The sequence below is a fragment of the Manacus vitellinus genome, unplaced genomic scaffold, assembly GCF_001715985.3.
Source record: "Manacus vitellinus isolate BGI_N305 unplaced genomic scaffold, ASM171598v3 scaffold_16_pilon, whole genome shotgun sequence".
Classification (NCBI taxonomy): Eukaryota; Metazoa; Chordata; class Aves; order Passeriformes; family Pipridae; genus Manacus; species Manacus vitellinus.
This window is the reverse complement of record NW_021939189.1, coordinates 1439324-1454907: the sequence shown is the minus strand read 5'-3', so window position 1 is coordinate 1454907 and position 15584 is coordinate 1439324. Positions and strand designations below refer to the sequence as shown.

The following is a 15584-nucleotide window of genomic DNA, read 5'->3' as shown; positions in this document are numbered from 1 at the left end:
CTCATTAACTAACTGACCCGGGAGCCCGGAGCCGCCTCGCTGGGAACGGGGCTGAGCTTTTCGCTGGGACACGGACTCCTGCCTGCCAGCATTTCCACCTGCACCCCCATTGACATCCCAGGACTTGTTTTATCCAGCTGCTGATTAAGAATAAAATGTATTCTGGCGCTTTAAAACCGATCAGTGTCAATATGGGATGTAAATAATAACTCTGGGGCACGTGGTGTGGCTCTTGGGGATGGTCCCGTGTAGGCTCAGCGATCCTTGTGGGTCCCTTCCAACTCAGAAAAATCTGGGATTATCTCTGATAATCTTGGAATAAATCATTCCAGAGTCCTGCAAACATGGGAATGCTGTCTCTTGGTGCTGGTGCCTAAAAACCTATTGGTTCACCTGTAAAATACAAAGGGGCAGTAATTCTTCTTACACCAACTGTATGGTGGAAAATCATTTCAGATGTGCAAATTCTTTATTTACATATGTGGGAAATGGAATATAAAAAGAAAATTTCTTATTGTTTAAGATGTTATCTCGTTGACTTACTTGAAAAGACTTATGACTACTTAAAAAGAAGTGTGTACCTTGTTTTCCTGGTGTAATCTCTATACATGGGTTTGAAGACCTTATGAAGTAGAGATGCTGTGCAGAATGATTAGCTTTTCCTTTTCTTTTTCTTTATTTTTTAGGTTTGTTTTTTTTTAAAAAAAAGGCTGTGCAGATGCCAGTCTGATTGCTTGATTGAATGTTTTTTTTCAGCTTATTGACACAGTGGGGATTTTTGGCTCCACTGCTTATTTCTGTGATAATTAAGACTAATTGTTAGGAGTAATAAATTATTATTCTCAGTGGACCAGTATGAGAAGGGAATAGGATATTTGGCCAGTGTATTTCATAGGTATTTGTTGTCAGCAGATTTATTTCCTTTGGAAAAGGATATCTTTTAATGATAAATTATTATTATTTCCTATACCTGCTGTTTTGTCTTATCTCCTGATTTTCCTGTTCTCCCATCCTTCCTCCTTTCCTCCCTCCCCAGTTGTGTTCTAGATATTAGGAGCAATTATTGGAGGCTTTTCTCTATTCCTGTGGTTCCAGATAAAAGCCCAACCAAACATCCTGGTGCATCCTGTGAGATGGCCCTGAGTTACCACCAGTTCACAAAGCCTGGGAATACATTTCTCAGAAGGGAATTTTGCTCCAAACTCTAAAAAAATACATTAATTTTATCCCGTGTCATTTGAGTTTAAATTTTATTTTTTTTTTAAGTGTGAATTGTGAGCTGATAATTCCAATTTTCCCTCTCTTGGGGCATCAGCACAGGGATTGGTTACTTTTCAGGGAAATGAGATTCAATTATGTACTGGTTTCACCCTGCTGTTCAGTACTTTGTAAGTCAGGATCCAACTTTAATATGATTCTTAATTAAAACTTTTTGAGATACCAGAATAATAGTCAGGGATGATGTAATCTGTCTCCTGTGCTGCATCCCAGAAAATGGGACAAGTGAAGGGAAAAAAAGTGGATAGTTTGGATATATTTGACTGTGTGATCTCATATTCAGAAGTGTTATCTCATTTGGAGCTAATTAATAGCAAAGTTTTAGTGCTTAACTAACTCTTCAGCACTGGGTGGTAACTTAGGGCACGGGGGGAATATTTGCAAGAAAGAAAGATCTTTTCTTTAAATTTTGGAGGAAAATATGCATCTTTTATGGCAATAATTTATTTAAATCAAGTGATGCTGCAGCTGAGTAACACATGCAAAATACTAATGTCTGTTGGTGCAGCAGAGATTTCAAAAACCCTGCATGGAGGAATGTGGGACTTGCTGCTGAGAGGCTCTGGAAGCTGCTCCTGGAAGCCTCTTTATCCATGTTGCAATGCAAGTACATTCATGGAATTCCAGGTACATTCTTCTCCAGCTTTTCCTGCAAAATTGACCCACAAAAGCTCCATGTGCTTCATGCAGGTATGTGAGATATTCAGAAAGCAACTGCAGCTTCTTTCTCTGCTGTTCTGCTGGAAAGTGATGGCTGAAGGGATCCTCATTTTATAGATTCTCTGTCTGTAAATCCCAGATCAGTCAGTTTATGTAACAATTTATTTTCTGTTGGTTGTGTATTTTAAAACATACGTTTTATTTGTTTTAAATCACTGAGGGAGGGGAAATAAATATGGGTTTGTGACCTCCTGTGTGGCTTCCAGAAGCTGAGACTTCCTGGTCCTCTGTCTTTTTCCTTGTTTTATACAAAGGGACAATCTTTCAGACTATTCTTGAATGCTGTAGAAGTTGTTATATTTTGTGGTTTGTCAGATTCTAACAGGACAGGGGGTGTTTAGAAGCTCTTTTGGCTGTGTCTGTGCCTGGCTCAGGCTCCACTGCAGTTTATTCCATAGGAACTGGCTCTCCTGTCAGCCACAAAGGCTCAGTTAAGGGGAAGAACATTCTTAATAAAAAGTAAATTTGTCTGGCCATGACCCCCTCCCAAAGAGCTGGAAATAATCTTGTTCCCTCTTAGCCTGAGGTGGGAGCTGTTTGCTCTTTGAGAGGCTCCTGGGTTTGTAGCCAGAGATTGTCTAAACTGGTCTTTCTGCAACGACTCGTCCTGGAAATGCTGCGAGCTCTGGGAAAACAATTCCCATCTGGAAGATAAATACTCCAGGGACAATTAGGTTGGAGCGTGGCTGAAAAAACCTGGAGCCTCCAAGAGCAGAGATGGAGATTACCACTGTGTCAGCAACCTTATTGAATACCAGGGTAATGATCTGGCTCACCTGGTGGGGAGAGTCTCCCGAGAACGGTAAAACTTTCCTCGTGGATTAAGATAAAATGTGCCTTTGCTTTAAATCAAACGCTGTTCAGACACGACTCCAGGCTTGCAGATTTTCTCCAGCCAATCCCTCCTGCAGTTTAAGCTGCCCCAGTGGCTCTGCCCCCACGGTGGGAATGTGCAGCCAGGGCACAACGTGGGGTTCAAGTCATCATAAACCAAAAAAATGTCACAGGTTTAAGTGTTTGAGCACCCAGTTGGCATTTTGGAGGTGTGATCACACAGTCTGGCTGAATCTCCCTTCCAGAGGCAGGGAAAGGGCTGGGATGGAGGTCTAGAAGGGCCATTCCCTGCACTAATACTCCAGGGTCTGTGTGTCAGTGCTTTTAGAAGGTGTTTCCCACAGCAGAATGCCACAGGCATCTGCCAAAAGCATAAGAGAACCTTTAAGACTTGGGGATTATATTAAAAATTCCAAACTCTGCCTGTTGTTACCAGCAACCAGTTCAGGGGGCTGGAGCTGCCTTTCTGTTTGCTTTTGCAATATCCTGTCACTCTTCACTGAGTTTTGTGACTTTTATCACTGTGGGTTTTCTTAAAACCAGTGACAGACATCTCTAACAACTTGGTGGTGTCACTGGTGGGCTCGGGACTGTGGGCTGGAATTCAGAGCTTAAATGTATGAGTATTAAATCTATTTATTGTTTAGGTAGGAGCATTGCTCTGACCTTCCTAAAACTTACTGAATTTGGGGGCAGCCACGTTTTACCAGCACAACAGATATAAGCAACTGGTATTTGCCAAAAGCAGGTAAGAAAATGTTCCTTGGACGAGTTTCCTGTGGAATTCCAATTTCAGGGGTTATGATACAGTTGGTAAGTGGTTACATGAGTTGAATACAGGATTGTGGTGGGAAAAGACAGGAGCTCCTGCCCAGAAGCTTCAGACTGAGCTAAAAAAACCTACAGTTTTTGGGATTTCTTCCCTGACAGAGATTTTTAGTGTTGGCAGGGACTGGAATCTGAGAATCATAAAACCACTGAGGGTGGAAAAGAGCTTCATCATTCGAGGGTCGTAACATTTCTGTGAACAGAAACACAGCTGTGTAATTCCAAGGAAACACTTTGTTTGTGAGCAGGCAAAGGTAAATAACCCCGGATGGCTCCAGCTTTGGGGTGATTTTTGGGCTGGCCTGGCAGGGAATACATTACTTGGTGCAAATCATGAATACAGAGCTTGAGCTTAAGGAAGCCCAGCTTGGTGGAGACACCACCAGCAGCTCTATTTTGGCATTTCCAGTATCAGTTCCTCATCTTGCTGACTCATTCCTAATGGTTTTAAATCTGCTCTTATTGCCAGCTGGACCAATGTATAGATTTGCTCATCCAGTTGCAGCAAACTGTGTCAACAGAGAAAGGTTTCTTTGATTAAGAAATACTTGATCTTATGTGTGCAATAAAAGGCAAATAATATTTGTACCTGCTCCTTTAGCTCTGTCCTGCTTCCCAGCACCTCCAGGAGACAGATGAGCTTTTCATCAGGAAAACCAGCAGCCTCCTTAAAGGCTGTGGGATGTTGCATATTTATGAGTGTTGTGCTGTGCCTTTGCCTCCCCTCTGGTTTGAATTACAGGCCCTTCAGCCCGGGGGTGTTTTGGTTGCCTTGGACAAACGCAGGAAGTCCCAGCCTGTCATCGGGGGCTCCCTGGAGCTTCCAGGAATTGGGGTTGTTTCACTCCCTCGTGCAGAATTTCGGGAGGTTGGGTGCAGTTTTTATGGTTCAGCCTCCACTCAGGCTTCCTTTGTGGGAGTCTTGCAGGTAGGATTTAGGGCCGGGCAATGTGGCTTCATAAAAGACGGGAATATTTTGACCTTCACGATTTCCCGTTTTCACAAACCTTAAATGGCCAGGAGTTTATTCTGTGGAAGAGCAGAGAGCTCCCCCAGCTCAGATATAGCTTCCTCCTCTGGAAAATTGATATCAGGGATTAAAAAGGCTGCTCATACGTGCAGGAGCTGTATTTTTACAGCTGGGTGTTGGAGGTTTACTGAGATCAATTCAGAACCATTTCCATTCTCATCTAATGCTTCCTACTTGCTTTTATTAGAAACAAGGACAATTTTGATGATTTTTTTTTTTACCTGTCTTTTAGAAGTGCATTGTGGAATTCCTGGAATAGCAGTTTCCTTTTTTTCATAAGGGGGGAAATTTCCATTTGTGTTGCCCTCCACCCAGGAAGGAACTTGCTGCAGTGCCTGCTCTCTTCTGCAATAATGATTCTTAATTACTAAAAGATCACTAAACTAATCACTCTGTTTCTAATAACAGAAATTTACTGTCACTCTGAAATTACTGCTTATAAATGAGTGACCTCCCATTGAGTTTCTTCTTTCTCTTTTTACTTACTCTTTTCTTCCATCTTTTGACTGGTATTTGAGTGATTTTTTTTTTTCTTTTCCTTTTCTTTTTTTCCCCTTTAGCTTCCCTGTTAATGGTTGGAGAATTGGGGAGGACCTGTTGTGTTGCTTTAGGCACTGAATGCGGTGTGGTACCAAGCCAGATGCTTCTTGTTGTGCTGGCACATCTTTTGAATGTGTTTTGGAGCTTATTCACAGCTTCTAGTTATCATAAACATCCAGAAATAACTTGGGTTCTCCAGGTAGATCGTGGGGCTGATTAGTGGAGGAGGAGAAACACACTTTCCAAGAACTCCTCAAGCTGTTGGGGCTCTTGGTGCTGCCACAGATGGATGAAAGGGCTTTGAAAACATAATCTTGTGCATCACACTGTGAACACTGCTCAGTTTATTAAAAAAAATAATAAATACTGCCTGCTGCCCGTTTTTTTCCCCTCAGACAAGTCCCTCCCTTCCAAAAATGGGAAGAAGGGTGCAGGTTCACTGGGGGTGGTGTTGGATCTCACAGATAGCCTGTACCTGATCCTTTCTGGAGCAGCAGGACTTGCAGCTCATCTTCCTGCATTTCCAGCCAGTGTTGAAGCCTCTGTGTGTTTTCCAGTCTAGAAATGAAGTTCCCTGTCTGAATCCTGCTTTTTTAGTGCCCATCCCTAAATCATGTGCCCAGGCACAGGGTCAGTGAAGGAATTTCTTACCCAGAGGCAACAACACTTATATTTTTTTTTTATTTTTAAACTTAATTCTCAGCCTTCATAGGTCAGTGAGACAAGATCCAGTTCTTGAAAGCAATTTTCTTGGCTCTGACCTGTTGGACTTCTCCAGTCAGGAATCAGCCCAACCTGGGCGTCTGTCCTTGATGGCTGGGACAACTGAACTGAAAAGAGATTTCATCTCTGCTGTTGCCCTTGCAGAGAGAACCAAAGTAAATGATTCTTACCTTAAACAATTTTCATATCTTTAAGCTTTTAAAAAGTGTCCTGACTTCTTTGGAAGTGCTGTAGGTGGAACATCCCTTTCCTATGGATGGAGGGAAGTAGGACAATGGCATTGGATGCTGCTCGTGGATCACTTTTGGACTTAAGCCGTTTTCTTCCAAACCTTATCAGTTATCTGAGGTAGGTGTGGAGCAGGAGAAACTCCTTGTTTCCAAGAAATAGTCCTTGTTTCCAGGAAATAGTCCTTGTTTCCAGGTGAGCTGCTTGAGAATGTTTCCTCACCATGCAGAAATCAGGGGATTCATCGGGAGCATGAACGGCATCGAATGGTTGGGATGACACAGCCCGGAAAAATGGCATGGATTGGAAACAGCCAACTGGGAAGTGGGCAAATAAACCATCCTCTGTGGTTCCATGGACCTCCTGCCTCATTATGTGACTTGTCTTATGGCAGTGGAATGCCCAGCTGGCTTTGGGAGGGGTGGGATGGATGGAGTGTAGTCTCAGGCCTTGGGTGAGGGAGGGCTGGATGGGGAGCATGGATAAGGACCCAGCAATCCCATGACTAATTCCTTTTGCAGAGAACACGTGTTGGAGTTGTGTTGTCGAGCAGGAAATGTCAGCTGTGTGTCTGGAGATCAGAGTTGCCTTCTACACCCCAGGAAGGTGTTTACACAAAACAGAAAGTCGCTGCTAACCTGAGATAAGTCGGGTTTTTGTGAGGCTTGTTCATCTCTTTTACACTTTGAACCATCTTCCCACTGTCCTCGCCCTCTCTTTGAATTTTGGGTCTTCCCTGGGTGTGACAGGTACCAAAAAGCACAACGTCAGCAGAGCACCTCGTGTGTTTGGTGCTGGGATTTGTTGGACCTGGAACTGGTTTGCTCTCCTGTGTTTTTCACACCCCACTTGGGCAAGTGGCAAAGAGCTCAACCTTTTTGCAGCTCAGTGGCATCAGTTTTTATACACTAGTGATGTTTGGAGGATCAGGTATTTACTATCTACCATAACTGGCATTGCAGTGTGTGAGATTATCCTGCACTCAGTCCTTGGGAGCTGGGTATATTCTTTTATTTCTCTTTAATTCAGCTTTTTCTTGTTGTTTTGTTACTTTATTTCCTGTAGGAAAGCAAGCTCCAAACATTTTGCCAATTCTGATAAGCAACCAGGGGTGGGGGCAGTTACTGCCCTGTGGAGATTTGCTGTTGTTGGGGTCAGACTCTTTGGGGTGGGTTTTGTCCCTGGCAAGAGCCTGTGATCTTTTTGCTCAACTACTTCAGGCAACAGGGAAGAAAAGCAAGATTTCCTTAAGCAAAAGGCTTTGTGTCTTTGCCCTTCAGCTTTGCTGCTGCAACTAAGCCAGCAAGGGGTTGGAATTGTGATGAGGTGAGATGTGACAGGGAAAAAAAGATATAAATTGCAGCTTTTTCACGTATTTTGTGCATTCAGTTTGTTTCCCTGCTGGAATTATCCTACCTGTTCCAGGATGAGGTACCAGTGTGCCAGGGGCTTGGACAGCAGCACTTCTGGTGGAGCTGGGCTGTGTCCTCCAATAAAATACGGTGTTGGAGGAGGGGAGAGGAATTTTCCCATTCATGTTGCAGCAACCTGTGAGATTTTTCCCTGTTTTCTCAGGCTCTGTGTCCCAGTGCCCCTGATGGACACGATCCACTGGCAAAGCCCTGTGTGTTTGTGTGTGTGTGTGTGTGTGTGGATTGTTTTAAGGCATTTCCTCTTTATTTTTATATATTTTCTCTTTGTTATATTCATTGCCTCTCTTTAAACCGTTGCCTCTCTTTATTTTGCCCCTCTCTGTATTTTATATTTATCTTTATTCCCTTTCTTATGAGGAAGAAAGGTTTACCAATAAAGTCTGGAGCTGTAATAAACCCACCAGGCTTTAGTGCTGCTTTTTCAGGGATGGATTTTGTAGTGAACATTGCAAACACAATTGTTCTTGTCTGCTCTGTCAGGAATGTGCCAGAGTGGGGAAGATGTGGAGAAATTTTGTTTGGTTTGGTCTGGGAGAGTCTGGACCCTGCTTTCTGTAGGCTCATTTCTAACCTGCCTTTACCTTAAAAATGGAAAACATCCAACCTGTAGCAGGAGCTTCGCCGTTGGCTCAATTATTTCTTAATCCTCTGTGTTTTTTGCAAGCTGGGCCTTTGAGTTTATCACAAAACAAGAACACAGGGAAGCTCTGAGAGGTTCTGGCTGCTCAGGAAGTGACTTTTAATGGTGGTGGCATTAAACCCTTCAGCTGTAACTACTCACTCTGTTGAAGAAATGTTTGTAAAGCGTTATAAATAGTGGTTTTTTTCCCCATGTTTCAAATCTATTTGTTTCACTTTCAGCTGTCAACACTTCAGCCTGTAATGAAATGCCTTATTCTTGTAAGAAATCTCAATTTCTTAAGATACCTCGTCTGTTCTCGTTAGTAGCTCAGTGACAGTCCTGCAGTTAAAAGTGTGAAGAAGAGTTCTCAGGGTATTCAGGCTTAAAAAAATGAATTCCTGGTACATCCAGAGAGGGTTTGTGGAAGTCTGCAAGGAAGGCTTATCTAGGATTTGCAGCCAGGTTCCTGAGCTCTGGTGCTGTGGTTCAGCAGAGCAGAACCGTGGCAGGTTTGAGTTCAGTCTGCTTGGGTGCAAACCTCATTAAATACATGAATCATCTAATTTAGGGCTTTGAAATGACATGGTTTCAGTGTGGGGAAATCCTACAAGGAGATCTACAAGGTCTCTTGCAGGTGCTGGAGGTCTGATGGATGGGAGTTTTGGGATGGTTTTGCTAAAACTAAGGATACCACACTTTCTAATTGGCACTTCAGGTTTAAGAATTAATGTGAAAAAAATTACTGTATGTGACTGCTTTGCACAGTCTGAAGGACTAGAGAGGATGGGAGCGTTTGGACTTGATTTCAGAGACTGCAAATGCAAGTTCTGGTTGGGTTCTTTGGCCTTCAGTGGCTGGGGAATTGCAGAAGCCTCATGTGCTGGACTGGTTTAGTTCCAGTGACACCCATCAAGTATTACTTTGAGTTTGATCTTTTGGGATTGACTAAAAAATACTCAGGGTGTGAGTAATGGTTCTGTAAAGGGCATTTACTGGTTCTGTACAGATTGCCAGTTGTGGCAATGGATTCCAGGCATTTCACTGCCTTGGGATTTCTTGGGAATCCCGAATTCTACAGGATTCTGATGATGAACAAGCCACTGTCAAACCCTGAGATGAATTTTTCAATCAACCCCAGGTTCAGAGTTGATTTGGCTCCCGTGTGCCCAGCAGGGCAGCACTGGGTGCTCACGGGGCATTTGGGGTTTCGCTGCCTTGCAAAGGGTTTTTCTCACTTCCCGAAGAACTGAAACCCTTGACAAGTCCTACCAGTTTGATTCATACTGGGAGGCAGCAAATGACTGTGTAAATGAAGATGTTAATTAATAGAAGGCAAAGCCCAGCTCCCCCATCCCAGCCAGGACACGCAGCTCCAATGGGAGAAGGAAGGAAAGGGAATGGGAAGACGTTCGTTCCCTTTAACCCAGGAACGGCAATATGGGATTGCACACAAATTGGATTATAATTTCTCTTTAACATCAACCCTTTCTCTCCTTTCCTTTGAACCTGTGTGGATTAGTTCTGCATGGCAGAAAGGGAGGGAAGGAGTGGGAAGGGAAGTTTTCCAGAGTTAAGGACTGGCACAGCTCAGATGTTGTCAGTGTATAACTTGTTTTACATCCAGCTAGAGGAATCAAAACTTTTCAGCATTATTAGATGATTGAAGGACAGGGCTTGAGAAATAATTACATTTATTGTAAATGTAATTATTTACAATAATTATTTACAATAATTGCATTTACAGGGATTAAGAAACAGTTACATTTACAGCTTTATTTTTGACTGGCAACTTGTCCTTTTCTCAGTGTTTTTTTCCCCCCAGCATTGCTGTCCTTCAGAAATGGAAATCCCTTGAAAAACTGCTCTTTAAAATAGATATATCTTGTAAGCAAGTCCTGCTTTGCATTGTACTGGAGATAATCAGTGGGGCCAGAGTGGAGGTGTTGACTTTTTAACATTATAGGTGCTTGAAGGACAGTGATTACAGATTTATTTGTTACTGGCAATTTGTCCTTTTCTCGGAGTTTTCCCCCCCCAGCATTGCTGTCCTTCAGGAATGGAAATCCCTTGAAAAATTGCTGTATAAAATAGATATATGTGTAAGCAAGTCCTGCTTATACATTGTGCTGGAGATAATGGGGGGGGCAGAGCAGTGGCACTGTCTGATAGAGCAGCTGGGTGGGCACTTGGTGTCCAGCCAAGGCCAACCCACCACAATGCCCTACCTGTTTTGATAACAGTTGTTCCTGCTTGGGCAGTTGGAAGTTTCAAGTCAGTTGTAAAGACCGACCAAGTTCAGTTTTTTAGGAATTGTTGGCATGCTTCCCCTGGGAACCAGCTGGGATGTGACAGGGTTTAGATGGGAAAAGCACTCGGTTGGTGTGCTGCAGGTGGGTTTTCTTGTGAGCTTTAAGGCCGTGCCAGGCACAGGGTTTGCTGGTGGAGCCGCCAAAAGGGCTGAAATGATAAAGCAGGAATTCGGAGTTTCTTGGAACGATGTGGTGACAGAGGTGACACAACAAAGTTAAAAACTTTGTGCCTGATGGGCTGACCCCCCCTTTGGGCTGTTGCTGTGTGAGATGCTGTCACCCCAACGCTGACTTTCTGTGTTGTTCCCTTGAAGCAAATGGTTATGAGCCTTCGAGTTTCGGAACTTCAGGTGCTGCTGGGCTACGCGGGGAGGAACAAGCACGGCCGCAAACACGAACTGCTCACGAAAGCCCTGCACCTGCTCAAGGCCGGCTGCAGCCCCGCCGTGCAGATGAAAATCAAAGAACTCTACCGGAGGAGGTTCCCCCAGAAAATCATGACCCCCGCAGACCTGTCCATCCCCAGCGTGCACTCGAGCTCCATGCCGGCCACGCTGTCTCCATCCACCATTCCACAGCTCGGCTACGACGGCCACCCCGCCACGTCCCCGCTGCTCCCCGTGTCCCTGCTGGGCCCCAAACACGAACTGGAACTGCCCCACCTCACCTCGGCCCTGCACCCCGTGCACCCCGACATCAAACTGCAGAAACTGCCCTTCTACGACCTGCTGGACGAGCTGATCAAACCCACCAGCCTCGGTAAGGACACGGCCAGGGACCTGGGGTTGTACAGAGAAACACACCCCCCTGGCTGTTTGTGTGTATTATAGATTAATGTGGGGGATATTAAATGTATATTGGATCTGATATCATAGTACACATTACATATACATTACAGATGTTATATAGATGATATTTTATATATATTACATATTATATATGTGTGTTATAATAGTCTATCTAATATATATTATAGTGCATATTATATATAATATATAATAGTTACATTATAAATGAAGTCTATATAATATCCTATAATAGTCTATGATATAATGCATAGGATATTAGATACCTAAGAACTGTATGTTATAACTATATTATAATTTATTATAATAATAAACCTAAGGATATAAATATCTACTAGGATATTCAGTAGGACTATAAGTAAAGTCCTATTGAATATTATCTATATGGTATTATGTAACTGTATTTATTTATATATAAATATGTACTATATAGATATCATAGAATAGGATATGATAGTATCATATAGTATATATTCAGTAGGATTATAATTAAGATCTATTCAAATATATTATAAGGAATTATATGACTTATTTTATATTATATATATTATTAAATATTAGTTAGATAATATCCTAAAGATAGGATATTATAATATCTATAGATATATCAATAGATCTATAAAGATCCTATGATAATCTATATAGATTAAATAGACATTTTATAAATATTTATCATAAATATACGTATGTATATATAATATCCTACTAGAATATTCAATAAGACTATTAATAGATATATAGTAGACTATAATTTTATATAATATAATTTATTAATAAAATATAGGTATTATAATATATATTAGACATATGGAATTAATAGACTATTATATTATATATAATATAATATTATATATGTAATTATATATATTTTTAAAGTATTGAAGTATATATACTTTTTCAAGTTTTGAAGTATGTATATAAGTATATATTTAAGTTTTGAGGTATATATATGTACTTTTTTCAAGTTTTGAAGTATATATACATACTCTTTTTTAAATGTAACCAGCCTAGGTAAGAAAACATCGTAAGAACACTTGAATATATACATACATATTTTAAGTTTTGAAATGTATACATACTTTTTAAAGTTTTGAAGTATATATATTTTTTTTTAAGTTTTGAAGTGTATATATATATTTTTTTTTAAGTTTCAAAGTATGCATATATCTTTTTTGAAGTACAATGGACCAATTGGCCTGCTAATGCAGTAAGTGGTTAAATATTGCATCACAGCAGTGTTTAGAGAATTGCTATTTTTGGTAACTTTTGGAACAGATTGTTCTACATGGAGAGACATCTTACGTAACACTCATTAGTTGCTTTAGCTGAGCCACTAAATATGCTTTAAACATCCGTTATATTTGAGGGGGGAGTTGGACAAAAAACAAACTAAACCTTAAAAAAAGGAAAAAAAACCAGTCTGCTTTCAGGAGCTCTTGCAAACCATAGACTTCAATTATTAAAAAAAAAAACCAAACCCCAAACTAAACAAAAAACTCCCCCCAAATCCATCAAGCCTAGAAAACCTCATCCGTGCTGGGAAAGAATTTCAGGCTGGATCCATTAGAGCCTGAACATTGTGAATTTGGGGCGACTCGTGGTTCTTTTGCTGTGAGTTGTGGCTCCTTTTCCTGCAGCAGATTTTTGTATTAAGGTATCAATCACTTGAGAGGAATCTGATGCTCCCAGAGCTTTATATAAGGATGTGGGATTTTTTTTCTGGCTCTCCCCGTAGCACTTTCCAGGATGGCACTGCTTGAATACACCGGTGCTGTTGATTTTCTGGAGGGTTTCTGCTCGCGTGGTGGAACCTTGTGCTGTCTGAAAGCTCGGAAAAAACACTCCCTGCTGGGAGGAGGAGGAGGAGGAGATTGGTGAGAGGAGATACGGGGAGGTGGTGGGTGAGTGAGGAAAAAGAAAAAAAAGAAAAAAAAGCCCTTTGCAAAAGAAATCCCTCGTAAACAAAAACCAGCAGGTGCTTCCCAGTGCCAGCCTGAGGAACTGTGGGATGCCCAGGGTGTGAGCAGGGATGGTGCCTCTGGAATTCTGAGGGATCCTGCACAGCCCTCTGCGTGTTTGGTTGTAACTGAGACACTGAGGGTAAACCAGGTGGTTTTGGGTGATTTATCAGCAAGACAAGAGGGCTCGGTCTTAAGCTGAGCCAGGGGAGGTTTAGGTTGGACATTAGGAAGAAATTCTTTCCAGAGAGGGTGCTCAGCCCTTGGAATGGGCTGCCCAGGGAAGGGGTGGATTCTCCATCCCTGGAGGTTTTTAAGATGAGACTGGATGTGGATCAGTGCAATGGGCGGGAAAACACAGGGTTGAGTAAGGGTTGGAACTGGATGATAGCGGAGGTCCCTTCACCCAAACGATATCGTGATTCTATGATGCACTTCCTGGTTAGGTATTCTTTTCAGAGGTGTTCTGTGTCTGTTTAATCTAAAACCTAATTGATTAATAAGCATTCCAGGCAACGCTGGTGGTATGAGATAATTACGTGCTCAGTATGTGCCCTCATCACTTTTAAATTATAAATACTTAAAAATAATGCTCTAATTTCCAGAAGACATTCCAATGCAGGAATTATGGAGTGCATTTGTTCCTAGATGTGGTAAGAGCACTTTGCTGTCAGCTCTGTGTCAGACAAGGCAGCCCCAAATGGAGGGATCAGGATTCAAGCTCTGCCATATCTCATTGCCTCAGGAGTTGATACACAGTGGGATGTTCTCCCCCTTTTGTGGACTCTGTCAGGGTAAGAAGATGGAAGTGGCTGGAATTCCAAGCAGGTACCTTTGTAAGGAGTTTCTGTCCCTTCTGTTAACTTAAAGGGTATATTTGGGGTTTTTATGGGAGTTCTGGCTGCAGGTGTCTTTGTTTTTCTGAAGTAATACTATTAAAAAGCTTTTTTTCTTATGCATTTGGGGGAAGAGGGACCTTCAGTGTCTGTACATATATGGAATGGTTTGGGTTGGAAGGGAAGTTAAAGACATCCAGTCCCACACCCTGCAGGCAGGATACTTCACACAGGGTGCTCCAACTGGCCTGGACGACTCCAGGGGTGGGCGCAAGCTTCTCTGGGCAACCTGTGCCAGGGCCTCCCCACTCTACTCAGCAGGCTTGGATAAATTTTCTCCATTTATACAGTTACTGATACTTTTACAAAGTCTTAAATTATTCATTGAATATTTGCCCCAAATGGTTTGGGGATCCTTCTCGCTGCTGCCAACAGTGTGGGTTTGCTCAGAGGTCCAGTTTGTGGGTCCCCTGGTGTGTTTTCCGATGGCAGATCCATTCTGCAAGCACTCAGAACGTCTCCCTGGCGTTCAGCCAGTGTTTCAGCATCTCCTCCTGGCTTTTTCCCATCAGATTACTCATGGGACAGGGATAAGGAACTTTTGAATTGGCTGTTTCCCTCCCCCACAAGCAGGAACTGTTGACCCCATGTGGGGTTTTGAACAAACCTTGAAATCTGTGTGCTTAAAATGGAACCTACTGGAAGAGAAAAAAAAAAACGTGTGAGGAAGAGAAAGAATTTGTGTGATTTGAGGATATTTACATCCTTCTGAAATGCCAGTCACTACATAAAACTGGGCAAAGCACATCTTTGGATGGCATTGTCCCTGGTCTTTCCCAGATCAACAGCTGGGAAGGTTTGCTGCAGTAGTCCTGTGTCCCGTGGAGGAGTGATTATTAATTTGAAAAGCAATAATTTGGTGAAGCCTCAAGGCAGGGAGTTGCTCAGCAGGGCACTTGAACATGCATTCTGTACCCAAATACTTTAGGTAGGTGGGTAGTACACAACTAATGTGAATAACAGATAAGGAAATTAAATGTGCTAACTCTTATTTTGAATGCTGAGAACAAAGGGAGGAAATAGAAGTTGCCTTCTCGCACTTGCTTCCTCAAAATGTAGCTCTGGACTGGGATTAAAGTGGATGTGCTGGAATTTATGGCATTGGGGAATGCAGGGATTTGTCCACCTGTACCCTTCTCACCAGGATCTTTACTTGAGCATGTCTGGCTGAATCCCAGAGTCATTTAGGTTGGAAAAGACCTCTGAGATCATCGAGTCCCCACCTTGTGCCCCAGCCCAGAGCACTGAGTGCCACGTCCAGTCCTTCCTTGGGCATTGTTGACGTGAGACAAAGAGAGATTTGTTCATTTTCTGTGGAGCTGTTGAATTTGATCCACGTTTTATTAGTCATCCTCAGTGCCAAATTGAGAAAGCATCTC

General features: G+C 42.4%; 1 protein-coding gene across 2 annotated transcripts in view; it reads left to right on the top strand.

Moving 5' to 3' along the window:
- The window catches only part of PIAS1 (protein inhibitor of activated STAT 1), a 53848-nt gene that overhangs the window by 11676 nt on the left and 26588 nt on the right, over positions 1-15584 (top strand). For both annotated transcript variants that reach the window (XM_018069584.2, XM_018069585.2), the window contains exon 2: positions 10860-11304. In XM_018069584.2, the coding sequence (XP_017925073.2) occupies positions 10863-11304 (442 nt within the window). In that variant the 5' untranslated portion in view covers positions 10860-10862. The remainder of the gene's footprint in view (positions 1-10859; positions 11305-15584) is intronic.